The following is a 16,106-nucleotide window of genomic DNA, read 5'->3' as shown; positions in this document are numbered from 1 at the left end:
ATCACAGGACTCACCATATAGTCTGATTCATGACTAAGACTTATTATATCAAAAGGATACAATACAAAAGAATCAGCAAAGGGAGAAGGCACATGGGGCAAAATCCAGAGGAAATCAGGTATAACCATCCATTGGAATCTTACATGATTTGTTTAATTCATCCAGCAATGTGTTGTGATAGTACGTGTGAGAAGCTCAATTGATCCTGGCAGCCCAGGGTAATCAGGGGTCAGTCACTTAGGCACTCTCTGCCTCACATGTACCAAAATTCCAGATGAAAAGTACATGTTCAGCAGAAACTACATTGTACAAGAAGTTTAGGGAGAGTGCCCCACTTTGTCATTTAGAAAGTTGTGTATTGGGATTAGGAACTGTTTATTTGTCAAGGTTCCAGACTCTAATCAAGAGTCAACATTGCAAGCAGGGCTTTCTAAAGATAGGACGCTTCAAGCCTGCTATGTTTATTCTTTTCTGCATACTAATAATAAAATTACTGGACAAAATGTTTTATGGAATTATTTGATCTTAACACAGTTTGTTATTTCAGGGTGTTCTAAGTAAATCGATTAATTGGAGGGAGCTGGAAAAGCAGTATTATACACAGACAGTTTATGAAGAAGAAATTATTCACATGCTTGAATACTGTGGAGTAAGTATTTTTAATGTCTGCATAAATTGGGGGGAAAAATTGATGGTGTTTAATGACTCAGTTTTTTAAATTTGTTAAAAAGCAGTAGTGCTTTCTAGTTTTTAAGATTCCTCATTTTAAAATATAGATGTAAAAAAAACATGCAATGCAAATGTATGGCTTGCACCAATAGAATAAAAATTGACCACCCAGGGGTACCTGGGTGGCTCAATCAGTTAAGTGTCTGCTTTTGGCTTAGGTCGTGATCCCAGAGTCCTGGGATTGAGCCCTACTCAGTGGGGAGCCTGATTCTCCCTCTTCCTCTGCTACTCCCCCTGCTTATGCACACTCACTCTCTCTCTCTCTCTCAAATAAATTAATAAAATTTTTAAAATAAATTTTTTAAAAAGATAAAAGAAATTGACCACCTAGATAGTCCACAATGGCAGAGAAGCTGGAGACCTGAGTTTCTTCTGGTCCCAGGAATTCAGCTAGATAGCTATCAAATAATTTTGAACACCTGTGAAGTCAACTGGAGTTCTAAGAAAACAATAGCTGCAACTCTACAAATAGAGAAGCAACTACTTTCTGCAAGAATGACAAAATGGAAAAACTCAACTTCATAAGAGAACAAGAGGCAGCACTGACTGCCACGGACCTAATCAGTATGGATATAGGTAAGATGTCAGGTCTAGAGTTCAGAATAACAATTATAAAAGTACTACCTGGGTTTAAAAAAGCATAGAAAACACTAGAGAATCCCTTTCTGGAGAACTAAAAAAACTAAAATGTAATCAAGTCAAAATAAAAAAGACTATTAGTGAGATGCAATAAAAAATGGAGGCTTTAACTGCTGAGATAAATGAGCTCCAGAAGAGAGAATTAGTGACATAGAAGACCAAACAATGGAGAATAAAAAGGCTGAGAAAAAGAGAGATAAACAACTACTAGATCACAAGGGGAGAATTTGAGCGATATGTGATAACATAAGGTGAAATAATACTAGAATAATTGGGATCCCAGAAGAAGAGAGAGAGAGGAGGGTGTGTAGAAGATATATTGGAGCAAATTATAGTGGAGAACTCCAATTTGGGGAAGGAAACAGGCATCGAAATATAGGAGGTACAGAGAATTCCCCTCAAAAATCAATATATGCCCAACATATAATAGTGAAACTTGCAAATCTCAGAGCTGAAGAGAAAATCCTGAAAGTAGCTTGGAATAAGAGGGCAGAAACATCAGATTGGCAGCAGCCCTATCTGCAGAGACCTGGCAGGCCAGAAAGGACAGGCTTGATGTTTTCAGGGTACTGAATGAGAAAAATATGCAGCCAAGAATACTTGATCCAGCTACACTGTCAGTCAAAATAGACAAAGTGATAAAAAGCTTCCAGGACAAACAGAAACTAAAAGAATTTGTGATCTTCACTAAAAGGGATCCTTAAAGCTAAGAGACAGCCCAAAAGTAACATAGACCAGGAAGAAACAGAGACAATATACAGAAATAGTGACTTTACAGCTAATATAATGGTACTAAATTCGTATCTTTCAGTAGTTACTCTGAATGTAAATGGTCTAAATGTCCCCAATCAAAAGACACAGGGTATCAGATTGAATTAAAAAAAGCAAGACTCCTTAGTACACTGTTTGCAAGAGACTCATTTTAGACCCCAAAACACCTCCAGATTTAAAATGAGCGGATGGAAGACTATTTATCATGCTAATGGACATCAAAAGAAAGCTGAGGTGGCAGTCCTTAAATCAGACAAATTAGATTTTAAACCAAAGACAGTAATAAGAGATTAGGAAGGACACTTTATCATAATTAAAGAGTCTATCCAACAAGAAGATCTAACAATTGTAAATATTTATGCCCATAACATGGGAGCAGCCAATATAAGCCAATTAATAACAAAAAGAAACACTTGAATAATAATACAATAATAGGAGGGGACTTTAACACCCTCTCCCTGAGAAAATCAACAAGGAAATAAGGGCTTTGAATAACACACTGGACCGGACAGACTTAACAGATATATTCAGAGCATTCCACCTAAAGCAACAAAGTATATATTCTTCTTGAGTACATGTATAGGACATTCTCCAGAATAGATCACATACTGGGTCACAAATCAGGTCTCATCTGGTACCAAAAGTTGGGATCATTCTCTGCATATTTTCAGACCACAATGCTTTGAAACTGGAACTCACTTATAAGAGGAAATTTGGAAAGAATGCAGATGTATGGAGGCTAAAGAGCATCCTAGTAAGAATGAATGGGTCAACCAGGAAATTAAAAGAATTTTAAAAATTCATGGAAAAAAATGAAAATGAAAACACATTTGTTCAAAACCTTTGGGTTGCAGCAAAGGTAGTCCTAAGAGGGAAGTATCTAGCAATACAAACCTTTCTCAAGCAATAAGAAAGGTCTCAAATACACAACCTAACCTTAAATCTAAAGGAGATGGAGAAAGAACAGCAAATAAAACCTAAAGCCAGAAATCAGTTGCATTTCTATACACTAACAATGAAACAGAAAAAAGAGAAATTAAGGAGTTGATCCCATTTACAATTGCACCAAAACCCATAAGATACATAGGAATAAAGCTAACCAAAGAGGCAAAGGATTTGTGCTCAGAAGACTATAGAGTACTCATGAAAGAAACTGAAGAAGATACAAAGAAATGGGAAAATATTCTGTGCTCACAGATTGGAAGAACAATTATTGTTAAAATATCTGTGCTACCTAGAGCAATCTATACATGCAATGAATTCCTTTCAAAATGCCATCAACTTTTTTTCACAGAGCTGGAACAAATAATCTTAAAAAGTGTATGGAACCAGAGAAGACCCCAAACAGCAAAAGGAATGTTGAAAAAGAAAACCAAAGCTGGTCACATCTCAATTCCAGACTTCAAGCTGTATTACAAAGCTATAATCATCAAGACATATGGTACTGGCACAAAAACAGACACGTAGACCAATGGCATGGTATAGAAAGCCCAGAAATGGAGCCTCCACTCTATGGTGCACTAATCTTTCTTTGATAAAGCAGGAAAGAATGTCCAATGGAAAGACAGCCTTTTCAACAAATGGTGTGGGAAAATTGGACAGCCACATGCAGAAGAATGAGACTGGACCATTTCTTTACCCCATACACAAAAATAGACTCAAAGTAGATGAAAGACCTAAATGTGAGACAGGAATCCATCAAGATCCTAGAGGAGAATGCAGGGAACAACCTCTGTGACCTTGGCCACAGCAACTTCTTGCTAGATCTATCTCTAAAGGCAAGGTAAACAAAGGCCAAAATGAACTATTGGGACTTTGTCAAGATAAAAAGCTTTTGCACAGCAAAGGAAATAGTCGACAAAACAAAAAACAATGGACAGAATGGGAGAAGACATTTGCAAATGTCTTATCAGATAAAGGGCTAGTATCCAAAATCTATAAAGAATTTACCAAACTCAAAACCGAAGAACAAATAATCCAATCAAGAAATGGGCAGACATTTCTCCAAAGAAGACATACAGATGGCCAACAGATAGATGAAAAAATGTTCAATATCACTTGACATCAGGGAAATACAAATAAAAACTTCAATTAGATACCACCTACACCAGTCAGAATGGCTAAAATTAAGTCAGGAAATGACAAATGCTAGTGAGGATGTGGAAAAAGGGGAGCCCTCTTACACTGTTGGTGGGAATGCAAGCTGGTACAGCCACTCCGGAAAACAGTATGGAGGTTCCTCAAAAAGTTAAAAATAGAGCTACCGTACAATCCAGGAATTGCACTACTGGTTATTTACCTCAAAGATACAAATGTAGTGATCTGAAGGGGCACCTGCACCCCAATGTTTATAGCAGCTATGTCCACAATTTCTAAACTACTCAAAGAGCTCAGATGTCCATCGACAGATGAATGGATAAAGAAGAGGGAATAGAATAATACTCAGCCATCAAAAAAAAAAAAAAATCTTTTCATTTACAGCAATGTGGATGGAACTAGAGGGTATTATGCAGTCAAATGCTCTACGACTGAGCTATACCCCCTTGTACTAGAGGGTATTATGCTAAGGGAGGGTATTATGCTAAGTGAAATAAGTCAATCAGAGAAAGACAATTATAATCTTGTATGTGTACTTAAGAAACAAAACAGAGGATCATCAGGGGAAGAGTGGAAAAAAATTTTAAAAATTTAAAAAAATTTTTTAAAAAGGACCACCCAACCCAGAAACCACTTCCAGGTGTTCTAATTAAAAAGCCCTTCTCCCCCAACTATTAATCATTATCCTGATTTTTATAGTAATTATTTCCTCTGTCTTTACAATAATTTTATTGTCCCAATGTGTGTCATTAGACACAATTCTTTTATGTGCTTTGAAGTATATTTTAATCTGTAAGTTTTATTCCTTTCCCTTTCCTTGTAATTTATCAATTGATGAATTTAGGCTATTTATTTGTAGAGTTTCTCACATTCCAGCTCTTTTTTTTTTTTAAGATTTTAATTTGTTTGTCAGAGTGAGAGAGAGAGAGAGAGCGCGCACAAGCAGGGGGAGGGGCTGGCAGAGGGAGAAGCAGGCTCCCTGCTGAGCAAGGAGCCTGATGTGGAACTTGATCCCAGGATCTATGATCTGAGTGGAAGGCTGACGCTTAACCACCTGAGCCACCCAGGCGTCCCAAGTGTAGCTATTTCTGATTGCATTCTCATGGTACAGTTTAGCATGTTCACCCATGCTCTATATTGCCTGAAAGTTGGCAGCTGGGTCTAGAGTCTCCATTCAGTTTTTATTCCTTTAGTAGGAGTACAGGAAGCACATAATGTCTAGTCTCTATTTTGTGGTGTAAGCCTCCATTCATGTTTAATACCTATGTCTCTTAATAGTGGAGAGCTTCAAAATGCTGATATTCTATCATTTTTTTATTTATTCGTTTGACTGCTTATATAAAAAGGCACTTATCTATTATTGTACCTAGTAGTTCATCTAGGAAAGGCAAGATATATGCTTGATTCTTTACTGTAATCTACCAGTTTTCAGAAAATTTAATTGGTTCCCTGTTAGTTTCGTAAGGTGACCAGTTCCTTTAATGATTTTTTTTTCTTTTTGTGAATTTTTAATTTTACACATTCTGTTTGGAAGTCACTGAGAATCTCAAGAAATCTCAGAAAGGAAACGAGACTCTCCACTATCAATTAGGACTTGTAATTATACCACTATAAATCTCACTCTTGTAAAGTAAGTCTGTCTTGAATAATCTCAAAGGGTTATTATGTGCCTAAGAACTTTGTTACAAAAATACCTCTACCTGCTAGTTAGTTCCTTGTGCTCCCCTGTACATATAAGCCTATATTTGAGAGCTTATGAGAAAACTCAATATGAAAATTTTTTGAAGGGAGAATCAAAAATTTTGGTTGTCTGAAATGGCAGTGTGGTCTTACCCTGCACTTTCTTTGTGCCTCTCACTCATGAGGTTGTATAGAAGATTTTTTGTCCCGGGGCGCCTGTTGGTTAAGCATCTTTCAGCTCAGGTCATGATCTAACTGTCCTGGGATTGAGCCCCGCATCAGGCTCCCTTCTTAACAGGGAGCCTTCTTCTCCCTCTCCCTCTGCTGCTCCTCCTGCTTGTGCTCCCTTTCTCTCTCTTGTCAAATAAATTAAAAAAAAAAAAAAATTTTTAAAAAAAGAAAGGTTTTTTGTCCCAGAACTAGTTCACAGTCATGCATAGTCAAGAAATGTCAAGATGGCTTCCTTCCTTTTTGTTATAAAAACAGTTTTCCAATCAAAAGCAGTTAAAGTTGATGGTGTAGCCCTCTGAGTAATTCTAGTTTGCTTAATCTTATATTTCTCAATGTTTCCAAACTTCCTTTTCCATTCCCTCTTATATATATATTTGATCTGGATGACTTCAGTGATTTGTTCTACTAGCCAGGTCGTTGGGTTCCTTTTTTGCCTTGGCTTCAACCAATTTTAGGCAGAAAGGCAGGCAGAGAGAGTCATTCTTCAATTTTTTTTTTTTTTAAAGATTTTATTTATTTATTTGACAGACAGAGATCACAAGTAGGCAGAGAGGCAGGCAGAGAGAGAGAGAGAGAGGGAAGCAGGCTTCCTGCGGAGCAGAGAGCCCGATGCGGGGCTCGATCCCAGGACCCTGAGATCATGACCCGAGCCGAAGGCAGCAGCCCAAACCACTGAGCCACCCAGGCGCCCCTCATTCTTCAATTTTTTAAATAGATTATATGGCCATGTAGTTCAAGCATCATGAAGTATAAAAAGGCATATCATGAAATACATCCTACCCTTATTCTCAATTTGCCTAAGTCCTATCTCCCTCAATAAATAAGTCATTATTTATTAATATTTCAAGGAATTTTTCAAACCAGTAGAAATAAGAGCTTTTTTCTTACCTTTTTTAAGGGACTATACACAAATGTTTCTTTTTTCTTTTTTGCTGCTGCATAATAATCAATTATATGGGCGATGTACCATGATTTATTAACCAGTACCCTGTTGATGTGATTTCTCATTTTTTTCCTTGTAACAAACAGTGCTGCAATGAATAAATTTGTACATTTGTCATTTCACAAATGTAAATTCCTAGAGATGTTGTTACATTTGTAATATTAGATTTTGTCTACTTCTGCTTGCGTCTGTCTATACTAGCAGTAGGAACATATGCATGTATTTCTCCATAATTTCCCAAATTGAGTGTGTTAGCAAACTTAAGGGTTTTGTTTTGTTAACCTGATGATGAAATTAGTATTGTTTTTATTTACTTAATTTTAAGTAAAATTTGATATGTTTTTAAGTTCAAGAGCTATATATTTCAATGTCTGTGACCTTTATTTACATGTCGCTTGCTCACTTCTTCTCTTGTGGCTTTGGGCTGTGTGTTCACTTCTAGCTCTTAATAAAAGCAGTTAGCTTTGTCATATAAGTTATAAATACATTTTCCCATACTGTCATTTTTTTCTTTTGACTCTGCCCTTAGTATTTAATAAAGTTTATTTTACTTAAATTATATTGTACTTACAAGTCCTTAAACTAAGTATATACTTTTGAGATTTTAATAGGCAATTATTTTTTCCTTGATAATTTTAAATTCTTCTTAGTTCAGCCTGAGAAAGGGGGTGGATGTGGTTGATGTATTACTTGCCAGGATACACTCATAAGGCTTTTGGAAGTTCTAAGATTCAGGCAGATCATGATTTCAAAACTTTGGCATTAAGCATATGGTGTAGACTAAATGATACCCTTTAGTGTTTAAGAGGAGACATTTAGCAATATAGTATGTCTTTTATTTATCTAGTCCTCAGATAATTCTTGACATCTCTTTTTTCTTTGTTATTGTTTAAGTTGTAAAATATATGCAACATAAAATGTACAGTTTCACCCATGTTGAGGTGTACAGTTCAATGGTGTTATTAAGTGCATTCACATTGTTGTGCAACCATTGCCTCTCTCCATCACCACCATCCATCTCCAGCACTTTTCATTTTACTAAACTGAAACTCTGTACCCATTAAACGATGATTCTTCATTCCCCTTCCTTCCATCCCCTGGCAGTCCCCACTCAATTCTCTATCTCTATGAATCGGACTACTCTAGATTACCTCATAAAATTTGGAATCATACAATATTTGTTGTTTGTATCTAGCTTATTCATTTAGCGTAGTGTCTTCAAGGCTCATTCATGTTGAAGTATATATCAGAATTTCATTCCTTTTAAGACGAAATGATAATCAGGGCACCTGGGTGGCTCAGTTGTTGGGCATCTGCCTTCAGCTCAGGTCGTGATCCCAGGGTCCAGGGATTGAGCCCTGCATCTGGCTCCCTGCTCAATAGGAAGCCTGCTTTTCCCTCTCCCACTGCCCCTGCTTGTGTTTCTTCTCTCACAGTGTCTCTCTCTCTCAAATAAATAGAAGAAATATTAAAAAAAAAATTAAAAAGCATTTAGAAGAAAATAAAGGAGAATATTTAAAAAAAAGACTAAATGATATTCCATTGTATGTATGTACTACATTTTATTTGTTCATTAATTCACTGATGAAATTTGTGTTTTGTCTTTAACAAGGTTGTTAAATAAAATGTATTTTATAATAAATGATATTTTCTTTTATTTATTTAGACAGATTCTTTCAAAATGGGACAAGAGTTTGTGAAACGCTTCCCTATCAGTGCAGACAAGCTAACTAACCTTAATGTGGTTTCTGGAACTTTAAATTTAGATATGACAAACCAAGTTGTATCCCCAAAACCTAGTGAGTGCCATAAATCTAGTAAAACATCTGTCAGTGCCACATCAGAAAGACTCTTACTGCAAGATACCTCTAAGATGGAGTGCTTCAATCAAACGCTTTCAACCAACAAAAGTAATTACACGAGTTGCAATCCTCAGTCATACCATCTACTCAGTAAAGAACACAGAAGAAACAATCTTCAGAAAGAGTCTTTAATATTCATGAAAGGAGTCATGGATGAATGTACTCATGTGGGAAATTTCTCAGGTACCAATTTTTATATGAAATTAAGAATGTTTGCTGATGTGTAAATTTTGTGAAATATTTTTTTAAAGATGCTTTATAAAATAATTTCATATTTCAAGAGTATGTTTATTGTTGGCACCAGAATATATTTTCCAGGCTAAGTGAGTTATTTAAATGCGTCATATTTTATCCATGATAATCTAAAACCATCTTATTAGTTTAAAAATATATTGGATTTTGTGGGGAATGGGGGATTGGGTAACAGGGTGATGGATATTGGGGAGGGCATGCGTTGTACTGAGCACTGGGTATTATATAAGAGTGATGAATCACAGACCTGTACCCCTGAAACAAATAATACATTATAGGTTAATTAATTGAATTTAAATTTTAAAATATATGTTGGATTTTGTGTCTTTTTTAGAATGTTCATCTTTTTGTTTTAGAGATAAATATTATATTACAGTGTATTATAGTTGGTTTTTAACTTAATCATAAAGTTTTTAGGGGCTCCTGGGTGACTCAGTTGGTTATGCAGCTGCCTTCAGCTCAGGTCATGATCTCAGGGTCCTGGGATTCAGCACCAGGTCTGGCTCCCTGCTCAGGAGGAGGTGTGCTGCTCCCTTTCCTTCTTTCCCCACCCCCACTCATTCCTAGTCTGTGCTTTCTCTCTCTTTCAAATAAATAAATATAAAATCTTTTAAAAAAAAAATTAGTTTCACAGATGTTTCATTTAGTGTACTATCAGGGGTATTTCATTTTCTAATAGGATTCATAGTATTTATATAAAAATCTTAAGAGCTTTTTAAGGGTATATATGTTTTATTTTTTAAAATTCTATCCCTAGTTCCAGTTGACCCAAGCCTCATTATAGTGGTTCAAGCCAAAGAAGATGCTTATATTCCACGAACAGGAGTTCGAAGTCTACAAGAAATTTGGCCTGGTTGTGAAATCCGTTATCTAGAGGGGGGTCATATTAGTGCTTACCTTTTTAAACAAGGACTCTTCAGGTAAGATGATTGGTCTAAACAGGTATCTGTTTATTTGCTTGTTTTTTGGAATTTTTTTTTGACCTCAATAAATAGAGAAGATTGGGTATTTTTATTATATGTTTTAGTCTTCTTATTTCTTACCTTCCTCCCTCAATTCTCACGTTGTGATACTTTTTCCTATACCATCCTCTTCTTTTTTCTTTTACAGAACTAGGGAAGTAGCATATGATAGGCACATTTTTTTTTTCAAATGTAAAAATTTTAATCTAAGTAATAGTTGTTTATAAAAAATAATTCTGTAAGGCATAGAGGCTTGTTGCAAATAATGAATTTTCAGATTAATAATATATCTGAATATCTTCTAATATCTAAAGTAATAATATTCTACATTAAAAGCTTCCTTGGGCTAAAATATTTCCTGGACCTACATGATGTGCTCTTAGAGTTTTACGAGAGAAATCATAGGTTCTTGAGCTATCATTGAGGAAATGATAACAAAGAAAATGTTTGAGTTTTCTCTTTTTCCTGGATCTTTTGATTACTGAATTTGCCATAATAAGTTAGCAGCATTGTTGGGTATATGTTTGTACATGCTAATGTTATTGAGACAGGCTTAGTTTCAATTGTGGTAACTTGTTTCTCTGATGAATAAAAAGGAGGAAATTTTAAATAAATAAATACATAACGTGATAGAGTAAGATGATTCTGCCTCTTCTCCCACAAATGCATTCCGTATAAGAGAGAATAGGACATAGAAGATATATACTAGATGAAATAAGTCAGATAGATAAAAACAAATAGCAGACAAATAGGAAGACAAATATGAGTTCACTATATGTGGGATCCCCAAAAAATTAACAAATGAATGAAAGCAGAATCAATCCTATAAATACAGAGAACAAACCGATGGTTGCCACATGGAAGGGGGTAGGAGGATGAGCAAAATGGGTGAAGGTTTCCAGTTATGGAATTAATACATCATGAGAATGAAAAGTAAAGCATCAGTAATATTATCAATGATATTGTAATAGCGTCATATGGTGACAAGTGGTAGCTACACTTGCAATAAGCATAATACAGTGTAAGCATAACATAACATTATATGTTGAATCTCTATGTTGTGCATTTGACACTAATGTACTGTTGTGTCTCAACTATACTACAATTTTTAGAAAGGGAATAAGAAGCAGAAATACATATCTATCTTCAAAAAATAGAACCATCTCAACTGAAGCACAAAACAAGAGGATTAGCTACCACACATGGTGAAAATCAAACAAGAGAATGAAAATAACATTCACCATCTGTACCCCAATGTTCATAGCAGCCATGGCCATGGTCGCCAAACTGTGGAAAGAACCAAGATGCCCTTCAATGGACGAATGGATAAGGAAGATATGGTCCATATACACCATGGAGTATTATGCCTCCATATGATAGGCACATTTTATTGTGTGTTTTTACCCTCTTCAAGTAGTAATAGCCAGGCATATTTAGGGTGGAGGGAGGAACACCGGGGTTTGTAAAATTTGCTTTGGTTCATCTTGAATTTTTCACTCCACTTTCTTCTCTCATATGGCATGAGCATCTATGGAAGAGTCCAGCACTGTTTTTCAGTAGCACATGAATATTGAACCTTACGTGAGAAGTGAAAATATTGGTTTTAATGTTAATAACCTTATATGACTCCAGTACTTACTAGAAATTATAAAAATTTTATGCTGTATCTCTAGTTTTTGATAGCCTATATTATTTCTACTTCTATTCAAATTTGATGGCAAAAGGTATCTTTGGGATATGTTTATCATTAATGGTTAAATAAATTAGTTCACATAAAGTGCTTAGATAAGTGCCCTGTGCATGCTGTGTTTCAAAACTGCCAGCTGCATCACTAGATAACAAAGAATTGTATTACTTCATGTTTGACATGTTTTAGCTCTTTTTAATCCAAGAAATAATTCTTTGTATGTTGTCACTTATTTAGTTTAACTTTTATATGTCACCTTAAATGTCCAGTTAAAATATTAAAACACCTTGTGAAGGGAATATTGGAAACTAAGGCTTCTGCTTTTAGTTCAGTTGCTAAGAACATGTGTTTTTCTGGACAAAAAGCATCCTTATCATAATTTATGAAACAGGTTGAATAAATACTACATTATGAAAAGTTACATAGCCAGTTAATTTTCAACAAGTGACATACATACATACATATTTTATATTGCATATATATATATATATTATATAAATGCATATATTATGTAAGTTCGAAGGTGCAAAAAAGTACATCATAGAAAAGGTACTTCCGAATTCATCATCAGTTTAAAGCACATTTGAGGTTTTCTGCAGCTGTGGTGAAGTTACATGGATCCAACCACCACCCTCAGGTAACTGCCTCTTTCAAAGCTATTTGGAGAGGAAGTCAGGTTGCAAGCCACAGGTAACTTTGGAAATAACATAATAAAAGTAGTGTCCGTCTTCCTCTTTTGCTCATTACTTAACAGTTTTTCTTTCATCTTCTATTTTAGACAAGCCATCTATGATGCATTTGAACGCTTCCTCCATAAATATGCTAACTAATTGGATCGCTCTATGTAACCAGAATGGCCATCATGTTTCCTACAAAAGGAGTTTTTCATCTTTTGATGATAAGAATAAGCAGACAGCACTATATATCTAACTACTATCAGTTTAGTCTGGAATTCATTGTTATATCAGTCAACAGTGATCTTTAAATACATGTGAATAATTTTAAACCAATATTTGGATGAAGCAATGTTGAAGTATTTTGTTACTGTTTTGTGGGAACCCCATATATGCAATATTTTGTCTGTTGTTACTATTTATGAAAACCTTAAATTTTAATTGTGAATAATTTATTAATTAAAATAAATTTATTCATAGAAACCTTATTGGTTTTTAAGAACTGCTAAATCAAGCTAAGTTTGTAATACATCAGCATGTATTGTATACTTAAATGATAGTTCTGCTCTTGATTTGAGAACATGTTTCTTTCTTATCTTCAACTTTAATTTCTGCCATGGAAATATTTAATGATGTATAAAATCAGTGTTAACTTTTAATTCTTAAAAAAGTCCTGATTGCTTCATATTTAGGTAGTTTTAATAATTAAAACAAATGTAGGAATGCAGGTAAGATGCATATGACTTGGCTGAACTTTAAAACTTTACCAAATATGAGGTTAGAAAATGATGCCAAATGTATGTCCCCTACTTAAGAAGTTTCAATTCATGAAAAATGGAAATGATGAAAGACCTATTGCATTACTTGATACTGTGTCTTAACATTTTCTTACATACTGTGGGTTTGCTAAACATCCAACTTTAGTCAGATATACTTGATAGCTTTGGCTTTTTAATTTCAGAAATTAAAGACCACAAATGAAATTGATTTGTTCCATATAACTTCATTTTACAGAAAAGATATAATAACTGCTAACTTTTTTAAGTGGAAGGTTATATGATTAGATTTGGTGCTTTTTATGTTAAACTTCTCAAGCTAAGATTTAAAATGTTTGAAAAAAGTAGAATATATTTTTGGGAATTGTATCAAGGTTTGGAATAAATGTATTTGCATTTTATTTGTTTGAAATCTGTGTTGTCTATGGATTATTTTAAAATATGTATTCTTGGTCTAGCAAGGATATTTGAATTATAATGTGCCTTCATAGTCTTTTAGAAGAATTTATTTATTACTAATATCTCCATCAGTTTAGCTATTAAAAAACTATTTTAAAAATTCATTAATGTGAAGTCATTGATGGTATACAAAACTGTAAATTCTGTAAAACTGCTTTGGCATAGCAAACCAAATCAATTTGGTTACAGCCATTTGGCCTATAGCCATTTTATATCTTCAGACTAGAACCTTTACTTTTAACTGAAGTATAAAATGTACTAAAATTCTTAAACAAAATACCCTTTAAAGATAAAATAAGACTTATTGTCAAATGAATTACAAGAATTTTCTTAGTATATAGGAGGCAATATGATTGAATGCTTTCTGAATTATACCTTAGTAAAACCAACATTTATTTTTTTACCTAAATATTTCTTACTAAGCAATAATGTACTGTGGTATAGGACTTTCTGTTAGTAAAAGAATGAAATGTTATTTAATTTCAATTAACTTTTAGGCATAACTAGTTTTTCCCAAATAAATGTGAAAGGAAGTTTTAAAAATTTCATCTCTTAACCAGATGTTTTAATGAACATTATCCACACAACTTCCTAAATTGATCAAGGTGCAACGTACCTTTTCTTAAAAATTTTAAATCCACTTATCCCAAAATAGTGATTCAAGCTTTATATATACACATTTATATGTCTATATATAGTGTAAGGTGTATATATATATATATATATATATATATAATAACATGTTATATATAGAGAGAGACAACATACATATTTTAAAAAGTGCTGTCTGCCATTTTGAGAATTGGGTACATAAACTGCTAAAAATTCATTCAGGCCGCAGTTGTAAACTTGCAGTCAATACCAGCCAGCGTGGCCCACAGCTGTTTATTCAGTATGCATAATACTTCAAAATTGTTTGAATTTGAAGTCTTTCAACTGGGCATGCATTTCTAGTTTGCCACAGTCTGCTAGACTCTCTCTTTCATCAGACTGCTTCACTACTTTGTGTTTCCTACTTAGCCCTGAACACATCTGAGTTTGAGACCCCTGATTTAGATCTGTGGTTACAAAAGTTTCTGAATTTCATGATTTGCTAATGTTGTATTTACTATTATTTTAACATGTGAATTTTAGATTGTTATGAATGTAATTTTTTAATGTGGTGCTTTCTCTCCTAAAGATTATTGAATTAACACTGTAACTGGAAAGTTTTCAAATCATTTTCAAGTATTTTATACTTCACAATAAAAGTCTATTTAAAAAGTTAATTATTTCATATATCCAAGAAGATTTATTCTGAATACAGAATGCATGTGTCACATTTGATTAATGTATCCAAACTTGGATTGAGTGTATATTCTTCCTTCGTTCTATTATAAACCAAATAAAGTAAGGCAGAAAGAAGGGAAGCTTTAGCAGAATAGTACTCAGTATCTGCAACAAGAGCCAGATTTCTTTCCCCTGCAAATATGTGTGATCGCAGGGAAAACAGCATTCTGACAGTCCATCTTACCTGAATGTTGTATAATTAGATATAATTCTTGGATATAATTAGATTTATGCTAGTAAATGTTATAAGCAATTAAAAATCTAGAGCTAACTATATGACTGAGAATGGGAATGCTGGGCAGAGGCTGCTATAGAAACTGGGTTTGGAAATAAAAGGAAAGATATTGGCAAATGAGACAAAGGAAATAGAAGTACATTTGGACCATTTTGTGAGAGTAGAATAACTTAATTCTGGGACTATTCTTATAGGCAGAATCCTAGGAAACCAATGATTTCGTGAAGAACTTTGAAAACAGTTTAGAAAATTTTGGACCAAAACACGGATTTTCCTCAAGACCAAAAGAACTAATGTGCAGATTCACCAGATTGTGTTAATTTAAAAAAAAAAAAAAAAAAAAAAAGTAAACTTACCATGAAAAGTCCATTCTCTGCATAACTCATAACTCACTGAGGTGTAACTGTTTTCCTATATACTGTACTGGATAATTCCATAGAAATAAAGTTGTATCCTCGCACTTTGCTATTCAGAGTATGGTCAGTGGATTGGCACCATCCTCTGGGAGCTTGTTAGAAATTTAGAATCTCATGCACCATCCCAACCTCACTAAGTCAGAATTTGCATTTGAATAAGCTGGTTCATATACACATTAAATTTTTTAAAACCCATTTAGAGTCAGTGGTACTCATATTTTAGCTTGCATTGAAATCACCTGGAACTTTGTTAAAACACAAATTTCTAGATCCTACTACCCTGAGTTTCTGATTCAGTAAGTGGCGCAGGACTGGTGAATTTGTATTTCTAACAAATTTCCTAGGTTGCTGTTGCTGTGTGTCC

General features: G+C 34.2%; 1 protein-coding gene across 3 annotated transcripts in view; it reads left to right on the top strand.

The window, feature by feature from the left end:
• ABHD18 (abhydrolase domain containing 18) overlaps nucleotides 1-15,030 on the top strand; it is a 51,953-nt gene extending 36,923 nt beyond the window's left edge. For all 3 annotated transcript variants that reach the window (XM_059168874.1, XM_059168877.1, XM_059168879.1), the window contains 4 exons: nucleotides 548-649; nucleotides 8,757-9,135; nucleotides 9,962-10,124; nucleotides 12,632-15,030. In XM_059168874.1, the coding sequence (XP_059024857.1) occupies nucleotides 548-649; nucleotides 8,757-9,135; nucleotides 9,962-10,124; nucleotides 12,632-12,683 (696 nt within the window). In that variant the 3' untranslated portion in view covers nucleotides 12,684-15,030. The remainder of the gene's footprint in view (nucleotides 1-547; nucleotides 650-8,756; nucleotides 9,136-9,961; nucleotides 10,125-12,631) is intronic.
• The last annotated feature ends 1,076 nt before the right edge of the window (nucleotides 15,031-16,106 follow it).

Source organism: Mustela lutreola, chromosome 1 (genome assembly GCF_030435805.1).
Source record: "Mustela lutreola isolate mMusLut2 chromosome 1, mMusLut2.pri, whole genome shotgun sequence".
NCBI lineage: Eukaryota > Metazoa > Chordata > Mammalia > Carnivora > Mustelidae > Mustela > Mustela lutreola.
The sequence above is the reverse complement of the archived record's forward strand: the minus strand, read 5'-3'. Positions and strand labels throughout refer to the sequence as shown.